Source organism: Caloenas nicobarica, chromosome 5, assembly GCF_036013445.1.
Source record: "Caloenas nicobarica isolate bCalNic1 chromosome 5, bCalNic1.hap1, whole genome shotgun sequence".
NCBI classification, from domain to species: domain Eukaryota; kingdom Metazoa; phylum Chordata; class Aves; order Columbiformes; family Columbidae; genus Caloenas; species Caloenas nicobarica.
The window spans coordinates 8,653,989-8,669,700 of NC_088249.1; the positions used below are offsets into that span (position 1 = coordinate 8,653,989).

At 43.0% G+C, this 15,712-nt stretch overlaps 1 protein-coding gene across 2 annotated transcripts; it reads right to left on the bottom strand.

Annotated features, from left to right (window-relative positions):
• Window positions 1-260: 260 nt before the first annotated feature.
• Window positions 261-15,472, bottom strand: PLD4 (phospholipase D family member 4). 2 transcript variants are annotated; one of them, XM_065636367.1, is made up of 11 exons: window positions 15,408-15,472; window positions 11,732-11,821; window positions 9,503-9,711; window positions 8,713-8,896; window positions 7,326-7,446; window positions 6,832-6,959; window positions 6,461-6,661; window positions 5,932-6,071; window positions 3,213-3,378; window positions 2,125-2,221; window positions 261-811 (listed from the first exon to the last, which is right to left on the bottom strand). In XM_065636367.1, exons 2-11 carry the CDS (start codon window positions 11,789-11,791, stop codon window positions 603-605), a joined length of 1,515 nt encoding a protein of 504 aa, XP_065492439.1. In that variant the 5' UTR covers window positions 11,792-11,821; window positions 15,408-15,472; the 3' UTR covers window positions 261-602. The 2 variants fall into 2 exon arrangements, with proteins under 2 accessions (XP_065492439.1, XP_065492438.1); XM_065636366.1 differs by having other exon boundaries at window positions 15,340-15,444.
• Window positions 15,473-15,712: the final 240 nt, after the last annotated feature.

A 15,712-nucleotide genomic window follows, 5' to 3' on the forward strand; every position in this document is an offset into this window, starting at 1 on the left:
GCAGGGGCATGAGCTGGAAGCTGGCCCTGAGATTTAAATCCCAGGCATTTAACTCTGGCAACTAGCCTCAACACTTAAATACAGGTATTTCTCTGTTCCTCTAATTCCTAAATGATTTTAAAAATCTGCCATCTCTGCTGTAGGTGATTACTTACATGGCTCAAATCTTAAAGTGGCCAGGAGTTTATTAAAAAATGCTTAAACACATGTAAGCAAACACTGTTGATGGAACATTAAGGATGAAATATATAGCTTCTTAAGATAAAATAGCACAGCAATAATGATCTGCATCTCTAATGCATTAAGATCCGGTTGTATCTTCCATGTTTGCTTTAATATCAGACAGGTTGTCATACAATGTTGTATTCATTTCATTTACTCTGGGATGAGGTAATCACACAACAAAGGAAATGTCACACACTGACTAACAGTTTTGCTGGTAGACTCAACTATGAGAAGCTCTCATGTCATCAAACAGTGTGGACACCACAAGGAAACCATTTCTGTGACTAAGACATAAAGAAGAAAGCTCATTGTTTTCCACAGGGAACAGGATTCAAAAATATTTTTGTTTCTGTTTAAAATGTATATTTCAAATCACTTCAGAATCTGCCCCTCCAGTTACAGTCTTTCTGTCCCTGCACATCTTCCAGATTTACTGTGTATTCAGAATTCCAGTCTCGCTCAAAAAGGTTTTTTAATTGTTCCTGGATAGGCAGTTGTCTTCTTTGCAGGTTGATCGAATTTTGTTTGATAATTAATCCCACGCCAGCTGTATTAATGAAGTAATCTTCTGACCAATTGGAAGTCCCTATGCAATGAAAAAGTAGCAAATTAGAAAACATTCATTTCCCAGTGTTCTGTTTGATCTCCACACTTGCTAAGTTCACATTGCCTGGCTTTGCTGATTTGCCGTACAACTGCAAATCTCATTAGGACCAATGGAGCAGCAGAAATCAGGTCACCCCCTTCTTATTCCAGACCTCATGCTTCAGAAAGTCAGTATTAACTGCAGCCCTGAAGCTTCATAACCTGATTCCTTACAGCCTGTGACAGAGATGCACAAATCTACTCATTATAAATATGAGAACGGAGCGCAGCATTTGGATATTAAGAGGGTTAAAAGCCAGTGTTTGATGTGGCTTTTTGTGTTTCAAGACAACAAATCCTTAATGGACTTAATTCTCTTTATTTGTTAAAGGAAAATAAGAAGAGAAACTGGACCCTTGATCAATAAATCCTCAGGAGCTGTCCTGAGCTCAGCATGCAATGCCGGCTTTTAAACCAGGCAAAGCTGGGAATCCAGCTATAGACATTGTCTAGGGCTCTCTCCAAAGCTACCACAATTCAGAAAATCGAACACTGTGAAAAAAATTACACATTTTAGCACTTAGCACTTCTCCTGGTGTTCATCTTAGCCAGAAAAATCTACAGTCAATTCCAGAAGGTTCTTAGGCATGAAAACAAATTATTTGCATATCTGTCATCAAACACAACTCAGTCAGAAACAAGTTCTGTTAAAGGCAATTGGAGTTGAAAGTCCTCAGCCCTTTGGAAGATTGGGCTATTTGCTGGTTTGCATTGCTTGGAGCATGAGCTGACTGAAATGACAGGGCCCTTTTACATTCCCTTTTTTGAGGGATCCTAATAAAAGAGTGAAAAATAAACACCACCCTGACTTTTAGCAATTGAGCAGCAATTGAAATTACTGTTTCCTTATTTCCATTCCTAGACTTCTGTTTGACAAACAGTGCGTGCAATTAATTCCTCCCCGCAATTTCTTTTTATTAAAGCACAATAATGTTATATACTAGAGCATCAGCTATCACTGCACCATTCCGAGCACACAGTCTGTGAAATTCCCACTGTGCTTGTCACAGGCTGTGCACTCAGACTTGTCATGCTCCGTTCTTAATGGTTCACAGTCATATGAAATAATCTCTCGCTGAACTTGACCTACATTGTTTTCTCCCCTTCACATCTTACTTCTTTACCCAGGGCAGGCATTCTGATAAAGCCATATACTTTGATATGTTTATCTGCTTTACAGCAGCCCATGCTATCTCAGTCTTAGTCCTGTAGATGTGAAGACACTGTAATTGTTTGGAATCATGGAATACATACCAATATAGGCTACTTTATCAGTGACCATATATTTGTTGTGATTCACTCTTGCATGAGGAATATTTGTGTGATTCAGAACGGGAACAATGAAGAGTTTCTGGATGGAGAGAAATTGCAAACATAAATAGAAATAACAGAGTGAGGAACAGACTGAATAATTGGGCAAGGCAGTGTTTCTACATTTTCAAAAAATAGAAGAGCACAGAAGGAAGAGAATATTCCACACGCTGTTATTAAATGTACCATAAAAGAGATTTTTACTCTTATCCAAGAAAACTAACAAATAGTACTTCCAGTATACATAAAATTGGATAAGCAATTGAGATCAGATAAGGATAATGTTTACTTCACAATGTTCCATTAGTAGCACAGCTATTATCATTACAGGGCAGACAATTAAATGCAGTTTTAGGCAGCTGTTTAATAGATCTGCATTTACCACTGATTGCTGCTCTTATTTTGTGCTAGAATGGGCTGATCACAGACATGAGAGGTACTGCAGGCAACAATAATGCCTAACTTTTTGTGTTAAAATCTACATTTCTCTTTTTTTTTTTGGTAAAAAACATTCCTCCTTCTGTGACTTCTCTCTGTGGTAGTAACTGCATCATATTGGGGGCTTCCACACCATCCTCACTCCACTTGATGCGTTCCAGCCTAGTGCCTATGGCCTGTGTGTAATATTTAGTGTTCAAAAATGAGCCGATTTGAATAGGCAGTCAGCAGAGCTCTCAATTATAAAAAACTGATGGTAATTAGAGCCATCTAAGATGCTTCGTACAGGAAAAGGTCTATGAGAAAAGCACTAAGTTGTCATATAAAATGTTACTGTCACGGTGCTCAGCAAAAGCAACTGCCTGGATAATGTCACAAGTGCTGCAACAAGGCACATCCCTCGGTATCACTAGTAGCTTGCACTAGGTATTTCATCAAAGATTATCTCTCGGGCCCTATTTTCTCAAGGACTCAAAACAGCCACCGCAACAATGGAAACAATCTGCTACACTAAAGCCTTATATTTGCACATGCAGCTGGCAGCTGAGACTCAAAAATCAGTTGTCTTCCCAAAATCAGGTTACTTATCCTACCACGTCAATGCTGATGTGGGCATGTGGGTTGTTGAGAGCACGTAGGGACCTCAGATAGTAGAGCATGGCTGGGTCAGAGTGGGTCCAGCAGCTGACCAGAAGCCGGATTTGTACTCTGTAGTTGAAAGCTGCACGTCTCAGAGCATTGTCAATGGCTGGCCAGTATCTAAAGAAAAACAGGTAGGTGGAAAAAGGGATATTTTTGAAACAGTTCACTAGAAAGCTGTGTCAATAAACTGAGAGTACAAGTGATGCCATCTACAGATGGGATGGATCTCTGAAGTCTAGTAAGAGGAGTACTTGTGCCTTCACTAGAGATATAAATAAAATTTCTGCTTTCTATCCAACCAGTTCTTTCCACAGTGTGTTTTGAGACCTCCACTCTCTGCCAAATTGGGTTGAAATTGATCAAAAAGTCTAAAGCTTAGTAAAGTGTGTGTACACAGATACACACCCAGCATGGTGCCATCATGCTCCTTTCCTTAGGAAACTAGAAATAAAAGTAGCAACTCCATTGTAAAGCCAGATCATACAGCACAAAGTAAAAAGGACAGTGCAGAGCTCAGTGGAAAGCCTAAAAGCCATATTACAGAATATGGCCATTTCAGGATCCTGGAGACCTTTTCTAGTGTCTGCAGCGATCCTGTGCCATCAGCCAGCGTGGACAGGCTCTGTCCTTCCCCATCCCTCCCTGTCCCCAAGGTGACAAATACAGCTGGGCTCTCATGAACGTGGGGTTGTACAATTTCCTGACACGCTGGCAGTAGCTTAGGGAATTTTTTTTGACATCCTTCACCCAACTACACAACACTAAGAGCTGAACAACGTACATCCCAGGACTAGTAACTCCAAAGGCCCATGTAACATTTTCATTCTGTAGATCCTGACAAGTGCTGCATGGAGAAAGACAAGCATCTCTAGTACAAATCGGAGGACTGAAACAGACAGAGGTCTGTCTTTTGCTCACAGTCCCATGAGCAAGGATGAATTAATTCGCCTTATTCCTCTTGGTCTTACGTACAAAGGCCTGAATTCTCAAGTCCTCCCTCACACATCATCCTGTCACGATCAACAGACCAGCCATGTGCTTTCAGGTTCAGGCTAACTTGTGCATCCTGAAAAACGCAGAAAAAACCTGCTATTTAGAAATGCTATTTTTGAACAGTTCCCATTTTTCAAATACATCAGTTTCTAGTTGATTAACACTCAGGCGTTAAGACAGCAGCTTTGTTCCCTCTGCCTCAGCTGCTGGAGGAACCTAACCTGAACTAATCAGCCTCAATTCATTACAGTACAGCTGGTTGCTGTGGAGATCGCCCGAGGCCCCGTGACACCTTCCTTGGGCCTTTCAAACTCCTGTTTGCATCTGATCAGGCCCTAGATGTCACAAACGGTGGATTAAGGCTTCAGATGAAGAATGAGGAATATTAACACACGCATTCCTAAGGGGGAAAAGAGACTTTCTGTGAACCTATTCTTAGCTAAAATCAGGAGATGAGAAACCCAGAAATTCAACCGTACGACACAGAAACTGAAAATCCTCTAAGCTGTTTGATTTGTTAAAAATATCCTCCAAGTGGAAGCTACTCTTTGAGATTTCATTTCAAGGGCAGTGATTTTATCTGTGTCTATCTATTCTCCTACACTCTTGCTGCTAACACACACATGCACAGCTGAACAACAGAGGTTTTACACAGTCGTGCTACAGGATGTGATACATGATATAATTCTGGCTAAAGGGCAACCTAGAGCTCACCCTATTCTTTACAAGCCATGTTGTACATCATTATTTTGCTTGAACTTTTTTCTCAGTCAGATTGTTTAGATGATTGGAAAACTCAGAAATGTTGTAAGCAGATAATACTCGGAGCACTTGGTTGTGTGTAAATATCCTAATTCAAGCATAACTAAGAGGATTTGGAGTCCTAGTGATCACCCCATGGCTCACTAACTTTCTCTGTTACTTGAATTTGGGTTGATGTGCAGAGTTTTCATTATTTTACTATGACCTTGGGCAGCCCACTGGGACCATGGCAGTGGCCCACCACACAATTTTATCACTCCAGATCACCACTATCACCTTATCTTTGAGAGCTGCTGCTACCTGCACCTAGCACACTTCAGGAACTTGAATGTCCTTAGATGGAATTATTAAAAAAAGGAAAATAAAAGCCCAGAAGTTTATTTCAGAGACTGTTTCAGCTACCATTGCAAAGGTTGGCAAGGACAGTTAAGAATCAGCCTCTAAACTATGGGTCAAGTACGTCAAACAGGCAGTAGAGGCAGAAGTCAAGAGCCTTCAGAAGTAAAGAACAGAAAGAGAGAAACAGGAGAAAAGGGGAGTAAAGCAATATTTCCTCTGAAAATCCTGATGTTAGATACATTTATGCTGTTCCCATTCTTCTCTCTATTAATAAAGCTGGTCTGTTGTATTTTGAACGGAGCTGTACCTGACTGTCCCTAGTTTGGCACTTCACAGTTTTCTTGCTATGTGACAGGCACAAGAGGCTGCTCTGAAACACTAGCAAAGCACATAGACAGTATTGGAAACCATCCTTCCTGCAGCATCAGTGTCTGCACGGTCTATGAGGCAGTCATGAATGCAGAGAAAAGCCTCAGTTCTTTTCACTCTGAATGTTTTCATTGCAGAAGTGGAGGAATAATACGTTTTTCCTTTAAATAGTGCAGTAAACTGATTTGCTCAGAATTAAAATTGTACCTTTCTGGATGAATGAAACGGCTGGTAGGGAAATATTCCATAACAGAAACATAGACAAATTTCTGTGCCTCATTGATAATATCAATTATAGCAAAGAGGTCATGGGTGCGACCTTTTGGACAGAATGCTGGAGGAGAAGCCTGTAAAAAGGAAAATACACAGGTCAGTGATCTCATCCTTTTTCTGTCAGATTGTGATTCATCTCCTTTCAGATCTGTTCAGTTTTTACTACAATAGCATGAAGCATTTGAGGTGGACTGATATCATTCCTCATGCCTCCCATGTCCTACTGGGTCAGGTACTTATTGATATATTGAGCCTAGAAGTGATTAAAGGAGACCTGCACCCCATCCTTGCTGTACTACCTGATAGCTCAAGCTGGTTCAACTCTTTTTGCTTAAGTGGTTCCAGAAAAACCTGTTAAATTACCCAACTGGAGCACAAGCAGCCGAGGACTGCTGAAGAAACTTTTCTGACCAATGCTCAAACACGGCTTACAGTGTATCTTGCTATTTTTAAACATACTTACAGAAAAATAGGCTTTTGTCAGGATTCCATTAAATTCTACTTCCAGAGGATGGTACTTGTTAATGTGGGTAGAATAATTAAGGGGCCAAGGGGATGGGATGGTAGCGTTAGCATGTCCAAGATCCCAGTAAGTACTAAATGTTTTCCAGAGGTCTTTGGCTAAGCAGCTGCAGTTATATATCACAGCACCAAACTCTTTCACCTGCAAAGAAGAGCAAGCTATGTCACAGCCTCAGAGAGAGCCACCTCCAAGGCTTTTTTTTGCTGTTTCTCCCACTCAGTCAATATTTTACACCGTTATAATTTTTCTCTGTTATGTCCTAGGACATATATTTTCCCCTAGATTTTTGAATATGCAGCAACAGAGCTTACCTGAGATAAAGATCTCCAGTCCATATTTGCACTACCAATATATATGTGTTTCATGTCTACAATCCAGAATTTGCTGTGCAACACTCCTCCTGTCAAATGTTCAAAATCAATCTTTTTTACATGAGCCCCTGATGAAGGATGAGAAGGGGAAAAATAGTTTAGTTACAGCACGGAGATGGTAATCTATGCAGCAGCCCTGACAGCCAGAACATGTCTGGATGTCTAATACTTGCAGCCAGTAACAACTACCAAAATTCATAAGCACTCATTCCTGGGAATACAGTAACTTGCAAAAATATACAAAATGTGAACTTTCAGGAAAATCCTTAAGGGTATGACAACATACAGAGAAATCATGAACCACTGAACAAGTAGTACATGTCCTGTGAACCCATGTAAGCACCATGTCACAATAGTCCATGGAGATCAGTTTCTCTCAAATGTTTTTTGGCAACACTAAAGTTCCGAGTGCATCACCAAAGTGAGATAATTACCTTTTTCTTCTAAAAGCTCAAGGTCAGTTGAATTTGTAGCCAAAGTTGGCATACTTGCTGCAACAAACACAGAGATGTTTTCTGCAAGTAATCTCTCAAACCTCTTCAGAATATCTTCACCCTGTGTGGTACATTGTTTGTTATTTTTTATATTTTGTTATAGAACATTTAGTAAGATATATGCAAGTACAGTGTTACTGTCAAAGTTTATTTTCTATCACTTCATGCTATTAGGTAGAATATTTTAAAGTATGACCCCAGACTTCAAAGGTGAATACCCTAATGAAGATCAGCTGTTGGATGCTGATGCTCAACAGATCCACTGTGTCATTTCTCCCTGAGGATAAAAGTAATAAAGCTCTGTCCCACTCTGAGCTGTCCCTTTAGCAGAGACAGGGCTCAGCCTTACATCTGTCACTTTTACTTCTTCTCATGTGGAGGAAATGAATCAGCTTACAACACCAGACCCACCTGGGGAGGAAGATGAGGAGAGGACAGTGAGGAAGGTGTGCCAGGAGGGAGGCAGAGCCTCGGCCCACAGTAGTGAATAGGCCATCATCTGGTCTGTCAGCAAACAGCACAATTCCTGACACGACTAAACTCTGTACCTGCCTGAAACAGGGTGGCCTTGTCCCTTCTGCTTTTCATTGCAGTCCCCAGACCATACTGTCCCCTAGACCCTGCTCAGGATTGCCGCCGATGCTGGCAGCTGCCACATGCCAAAAGAGTGTGAAGGGGCAATTAGACCTGATGGACAGTCGCAAGGAGAACCTGTGTCATGGCCACTATCATTTACTTTTGGTGGTGGAGTCAGAGGGGCCCAGAGAAAGCCTGGCTGCACAGGCTGCCCATGAGGACAGCCCTGCAAAGGGCAGAGTGTCCTAATCTGCTGTCAAACAGCATGGTTCAGGGACACCTGCAAAATCAGTGAATGCAGATGTTGTGTCTGTACATGGAGGAGAAGCAGCCTCTGAAGCAGTCAGAAGCCCAGCAGACTTTGCTTTGTGACTGTTCCTACTAGTCAGTGGGAAATGGCATCTTCACTTGTGTATCTGGGATCCTGTAGGCTCTCCAATGATGCCACCAGCTGCCCCAACCACAGGCTGACCATCTGCTGGGTAACCATGTGCAGTCTTGAGATTGACCTCTGGGATGCTCTTAAAACACAGCATGGAAATATTCAGAGACATGGAAAGAGCCCAGAATCTAACTTCACTGGAAGAGGAAAGCTGGTGTGCTGCTTCAGACCAGCACAGAAAACCTTTCTGGGTTTGCAGGAAGAATCAAGCAATGCCTCTGGGAGAGAGATCACACAGTCAATCAGCCATCTGCCACAAGTACATGAGACACACAACCATAGATCTGCTCGTAACTGACTTGCTCCTACCTGCTTGGAAGATGAATCATTGACGCTGATATCCTTCCCAGTAAGAGACCAATAGTAGGAAGCCACGTGAATTTTTTCCTGGGCTATATCAAGGAGTCTCATCCAGGCTTGGTACAAGGGTTTGGCTGCAGTGCTATTTATCTCAAAAGCTAAGTCATAAGGAACATTTTCCACAAGTTCAAAGCTGCAATGGCAATTGTATATCATGAAGCAAACAACTACGACCCAAGCAGGAAACCGAGCATGTGTCATGATGTACAGTTGGCCATTTTGAACATCAGCCAAGTTGGAAAAACAAGCTGGGAGTACTCTGTATCCCAGGTTTTTATAGCAGAGCATATACATACTGTCCTCCCAAATCCAGCGGAATGGCTTTTCACTAGCCATTCTGAGCTTTGAATTTTACCACCCTAAAGACGAGGAGAAAAGTAACCCCCCCTGGGGCTGGGCGTTGGTTTGATACTCTCTGCACCCTCTGTCAGGACAAGCACCCACTGCCTCCTCCAGTCTCAGAGAGCAGGTTTGCTCAGGGGGGGCTGGGGCAGAGACTCCGCAGAGGCTGCCCACTGGTCCCCACTGCTGCCACCAAGGGAGGATGCTGGAGGTGGTGGAGCAGCCCTCCTAACGGGCTGATACCTGACAGGCAACTACTACTGATCCAATGCCTAAACAACACCCCCGCTTTTCCCAAATTAGTGGTACTTTATCACTTTTTACACAACGGGAAGAGAACAAAAGACATGCTGATGTTGTCAGCATTGTAACTATTTCTCCATTGGGCATGGCTTACATGCAGGAATCATTGGAGCTGTTGGTGTCCTCCTCAACTATTGTGGCTCTTGGAAGATCTCTGTAGAGTCCTTCTTCCTCCTCCATTTCTTCATAAATGCTGACGAATGCTGCTTCTCCTTTAGGATCAACTATGCTGTCCACTCTCATGAAGTAAACAGCCATCAGGACAACAAGACCAAATATCAAAATTGCCCATAAGATTTGAAACTGGAACAGAATCCAAATAGAAGATTTAAGTGATCACCAAGTCACTGACACACCAGTTAATGGATGACTACATGTTGCAGGTGAGTAAATCACAATCATTGAATAATAGTTCTGCTTTCAGCTACTGGCAGACAGTATTCTTAGATACAACACTGAAAGTGAGGACCACGAGCTATGCAGGGTTTGGTTTATATGAGGACTGTTATTTTAGTTTTGTTTTAAGTTTTTATATGCCAACTTGATTTTTTGTTTGTTTGTTTGGGTTTTTTTGTTTTTGTTTTTTCCAAACCTTATGATTAGTTTGACATTGGTTAGCTTTATTTTAGCAAAAGAAAAACGGGTGTTCAACAAAATTTCTACCAAAATCAAACCAAGGAAACCCGTAACACAAGATCATCTGTGGGATCAAGATCAGCGCTACCATAAAGAGGAAGTTCATGAAGTCAGGGCAGAAAAACAGGTCTGGAAATGTTAGGAGCAGAAGGACATTTTGTGGTTTCAGAACATGTTCTGGTTTTGTCTTTTAACTTAAACCTGACTTAAGTGAAACTACACAAATCTCATTTAGCTGTGTGGTGAGTGAATTGCATTTCCTTGTCTTTCTAGTGTGGTGAGTTAGCTTCGTTGCCCTTTTTCTGTACTCATTTTTGTTTGTTTGTTAGTTTTCCTGAATGTAGATGAAAAAATAAAATAGCCTGGCCACCTGGTATATCCAGATCTGGAGTGTGGTCATTCACATGCTGAAACATATAGCACCAGGCTCTCTATGTTAATGTATATTGAGGAGGAAAAGAGAGCCACCAGTGCAGATCCATTTGCCCCCAGCAGTTGCTGTGTCTGGCTCCTGATGGCAATTTTTGGGAGCTGGGACCATCCATCACCTTGTGATAGCCAACGTGCACTTCAGAGCTGAGCTTTGGAACCTCCAGGCAGGAGAACTGAGTCTGGGAGTACTCGTGAGGCTGTAGCTATAAATGTGAGCTCCCAAAAGGGTGCATGTGAAACTTGCACAGAAACCAGTTGCCTCTGAAAGTATCTATTTCAGTTTCTATGCGGATAAAGTTTCTTCCTTTTCATTTTCTCTGCTTTTCTCAAGATCTACAGTGCTGCCATCCATTTCAGGCAGTGATTTAAATGAGAAAAATGTTTTTAAACCGACTAGCTACTTGAATTTTTGCTCTCTGGCTTGTTCTCCCTCTCATTGATAGCAAAGCAAAATCCCACCAATTTTTAACAGTTCTGCACTTCATTCTGTGATCAGGTTGGCAAGACTTAAAACACCACACATGTTTTAGAAGACATTTCTAAGGTAAAAAAGATCTATTTTTAAGCCACATCTTGCTGTCTACGACTATCTGAAGGGAGGTTGTAGCATGGAGGGTGTTGGTCTCTTCTCCTGAGTAGCAAGTGACAGAACAAGAGGAAAGGGCCTCAAGTTGTGCCAGGGGAGGTTCAGATTGGACATTAGGAAAAAATCCTTCCTGGAAAGGGTTGTCAGGCGTTGGAACAGGCTGCCCAGGGAAGCAGTGGAGTCACCATCCCTGGAGGTGTTTAAAAGGCGTTTAGACGAGGTTCTTAGGGACATGGTTTAGTGCCAGAGTTAGGTTATGGTTGGACTCGATGATCCCGAGGGTGTCTTTCAAATGAAATGATTCTACAATTCTGTGATATTGGCTGTCACCATGCTGTACATTGTGATGGCCAGGTGATCTAGGCATGCTGAATAAATAAATAAATGCTGTGCTAATGGTGGAAGTGAGGTTATTTGTATGAGCAAGGTTTGCTGTCCTGAGCCAGGGCTGCAGGATTAGGCCCCACATTACCCCTTCTTGGCAGGGTTTGATCAGTCTATCCGATAAATCAATTAGGGTTTTGTCACTCACTTGTTTGCAAACAGGATTGAAACCTACATGGGTTTCTAAAACAGGCAATAAAATAATTCCTAACCTGTTATTTATTTTCAGAAATGTCAGTGTAATCTTAATCTTTGTAAGGAAATGTAGTGTAGCCCAATAATTACCGTTTTGATGTCTTTTTGATTGTTCGTGCTTAATTTCATGCTGGAAGACTCATTAAACATCAGGGGTGTTTTTAAGGTTTTTTTCACAATCTGAAAAACAGAAATGTATGCAAGGGGAAAAATAAAGCTTTATGGCAACATTTGTATAATGCCAGTTACAGACTAAAAATGCAGGTTACTGCCATTTCTTTATATAGTGCTCTCAGATTTAAGTAGAGATCTTTGCAACACCCTCACAGTATCATAGGTCTTGAGAGACATTAACAAACTCCAAATGAGAGGAAGAAACAGGTACCTGCAGTTTTTCCCTGGTGCTGTCTACACACAAAAATCACTGCAGTAATTAATGTGTAAACAACTGCATTGCTGCCTCTTCAAGTTATCCTCCAACACCCACTTTTGTCCTGTTGCAAGCTAACACATTTGCCAACAAGCAGTAATTAAGCAGAGAAGCCGTGGGTGACAGTTTACAGCATCAATGTCATCCTGTGTGTGACTCTATTAGGCTTCTGCTCTCTTGTTCTTTATGTGAGTTGTCTTCAACATTGGTGTCTCTTCCAGAAAGGACTCTGTTAAGGGGACACGGACCAGGCAGAAACCTAAACATTTCTTCTCCCCTATTGCAACCACGACCCTGGGTAGTAAATTAACTTATTTTCCTCCTCTGACGGTATTGCTCCAATCTTGTGTTATCACCAGCAGAGGCAACCACAAGAACGAATACCAAAATGTGCCCAAACTCATAGCAGATGATAGGGCAGGGGTAGCTGGCTGCTTGCCCTATTTTGCCTTCTCAAAAGGTCAAACCAAAAACTTCACACATGGGTCATGAATGATCCCTGCACCTGCAGAGGTGAATTCACCCCATAGGTGTCATCTGTTATTTTTCATACTCAGAAGCAAGAAGCACATCCTGGGATATGGTAGATTTCAAAAAATGCTACCAGATGATACCACCACCTGTCCAGCCCCCAAACTACCACTTCCTACCCCATAGCCACTGGGTGTTTGTAGCCTGGAGGATGAAGATGCTGTAATAGTGTCAGACATGCAGTTGCTCTGTGGGTGGCCACACTCGAACAAGTTTTAGGTAGGAAGGATCCTGCCAGGCTTGTCCCATCCATATTGCCATACGCTCAGTTATTGTCACCTGAATTGGGCTCATGGTGTCTGTCCTCCCACACCAGTAAGGCAGCATGACCACACGTGTCCATGCTGTGTCCAGCTCCTGCCCACTCCACCTTTCTGTGTGGATGCTGTGACCCCACAGAACAGGCAGGATTTGGACAGAGCATGGACACAGCCCCCCAGGATTCTTGTGGGACCCAATTCGCAAGAACTAGTGGGACTGAACCAAAGAAGTGGAGCATGCATTGAGAGATAAGGGAGGTAGGTCTAAAATAGTGACTTGGGGAGTGTGAAAAAAGAGGACCCAAGGTAAAAGAGCAGACAAAGGAGAATGAGGAAGGTGGAAAGAGAATAAAAGATATGAACAGCAATGCTTAAAAGCATACTAGAGCTGCAGAGATTAAAGCTAAGTTTCCATTTCAAGGTCTGCTTGTTAATATTATCAGCTGTACTCAGCAGAGCAGTCCCTGCTTTCCAAGGCAGTTTTACTTATACTTTTCACTGGCGCTTCCTTTTGCTGCTCCCAGATCTAGATGCAAGGTTTTACATGAGAACCAGCTATAAATATGGCAGGTAAACAGGCATTCTCCCTGGCCTGAGGAAACTGAGCTGCTGCCAGCAGGGAGAGACAGCTGGCCATTCCCTGGTGAACATCAGGGAAATCCCTGAAATCCCAGTTCATGCTTTAAGCACCGTACAAAGATCCAGTGCCTTACCCCAAAATGCTCGCAGCCCAAGCAGAGAGGGGAGATATAACACACCATGCAGAGAAAGCTGTGTGACAGCAACACATCATTCCCCCACCTTGAGAGGAAGTGGTCAAATACCAACCCAGAAAATTTAGTGTGAAGAAAATAAGGAAAGAGTAAGAAAGAAGAGAATCATAGAACAGTTTGGGTTGGAAGGGACCTTCAAAGCTCACCCAAACCCCTGCCATGAGCAGGGACATCTTCACCCAGATCAGGTTGCTCAGAGCCCCGTCCAGCCTGGCCTGGGATGTCTCCAGGGATGGGGCATCCACCACCTCTCTGGGCAACCTGGGCCAGGGTCTCACCACCCTCTAGCGCAAATGTTTTACTCATGTCTAGCCTGAATTTCCTCTCCTTTAGTTTAAACCCATTATCCCTTGTCCTGCTGTAACAAGCCCTGCTAAAAAGTCTGTCCCCATCTTTCTTAGAGGCCCCTTTTAGGTACTGAAAGGCTGAAATAAGGTCTCCCCTGAGCCTTCTCTTCTGCAGGCTGAACACCCCAGCTCTCTCAGCCTGTCCTCCCAGCAGAGCTGTTCCAGCCTCGGATCATTTCTGTGGCCCCTCTGGCCCCTCTCCAACAGGTCCATGTCTGTCCTGTGCTGAGGGCCCCAGAGCTGGACGCAGGACTCCAGGTGGGGTCTCCCCAGAGCGGAGCAGAGGGGCACAATCACCTCCCTTGACCTGCTGGTCACACTTCTAAGGCTAAGGAGTTTGGTAGGAAACTGAGGCAAGCGGATTTTAAAGGAGAAGGAGAAAAGCAGCTGAAAAACAACCGCAGCTGCCCTTCAGCCCAGGCCAGGAGGGCCTAGCGAGGGAGCAGGTCTCACCCCACAGCTCGCTGCTTTGGCCGTAGCTGTCCAACCTATCTGTAACAAACAGCCCCCCCGCTGTTCTCATCACAGAATCAGAGCCTGAGACGTGTCTTGTCCCTCTGGCCCCAAAGCTGAAGTGCTCCCCACAATACATTCAACTACCCAAGCGGTGTCTTGGTAAGGAGCTGCAGCTGTAGTGCACTTACAGCCATGTGATGGCTTTAGAAGGACAGAGCTCATGAGAAACAACTTGTTTCAGTTCTCTTTTTCAGAAACGGTTACAAAATGGTTTCAAAAAGCAGAATTTCTCTTAAAGTATGAAAACAAAAAGATCTCATCTGCACCACAGTAGAGTCATCTACCATTTGGGCCAAAGTCCTTAATATTTTCGGTCAGTGATGGGTTACATTCCCAGCCACTTTGCACAAGTGATGAGAACTGCACTAAAATATGCAGTTTAATTTTCAAGAAAGAAAACATCACAGACTCAGTGAGAATTCTTAAAAATAACATTGTAGCTAGGCAGTAATTAACTATGGCTCCCTCTAAGCTTTCAGGCCTTTACTAACTGCCAATTTCAATGACTAAACTTCATCCAAGAGCAATAAATACAAGCGCTACTTAGGATTGCTTCACAGACTGGAAGACAAGCTAACCCCACAATCTGCTGAGTACACACTGGAGACTGTTGTTTATAACATTTGGCTGCTTTCTCCCTGGCCCCAAAATCACTTTTGGTAGTCCTTTTCTCCATCAGCATCATACTGTTTCAGATTTTTTATTTCAAACACAAGGATGAGACTTTTCACTGTACAAAATCCTCCCCAGAAGCTGTTTGAAACTCCCCAGATGAGCAAAGTGCATTCATCTCTCCATGACCACCACCCAACACTCTCAAGATGATGGCAAATGAACTTACCATCCTGGAAGATCTCCTCCTGTGTGCCTGTCCTACCGTAGCACAACGTTACTCCCAACACTACTCACCAAGAGGCAGCATACGTGCTTTTCGCCAGCAGATTTGTTTCTGATTCTTCTGGTTTTTTCCTCTTCCTGCTGCAGATTACTTCCTCTTAAACACTGAGTTTCACACTACACACTGACAGAGAGAGACTCAAGTCATGATCTAATTGTTACTACCCAGTTCTTAGACTACAAGTCCTGATCTCTACCTATTTGGCATAACTTTCTGCAGAGCCAGACCTGGCTCAAACTCTGTTGAAGGGCCAAGTTCCCACCATCTTCAGTGGTGTAAGATCAGACCCTTTTCAGTTCTACAAGACACTGGTTGA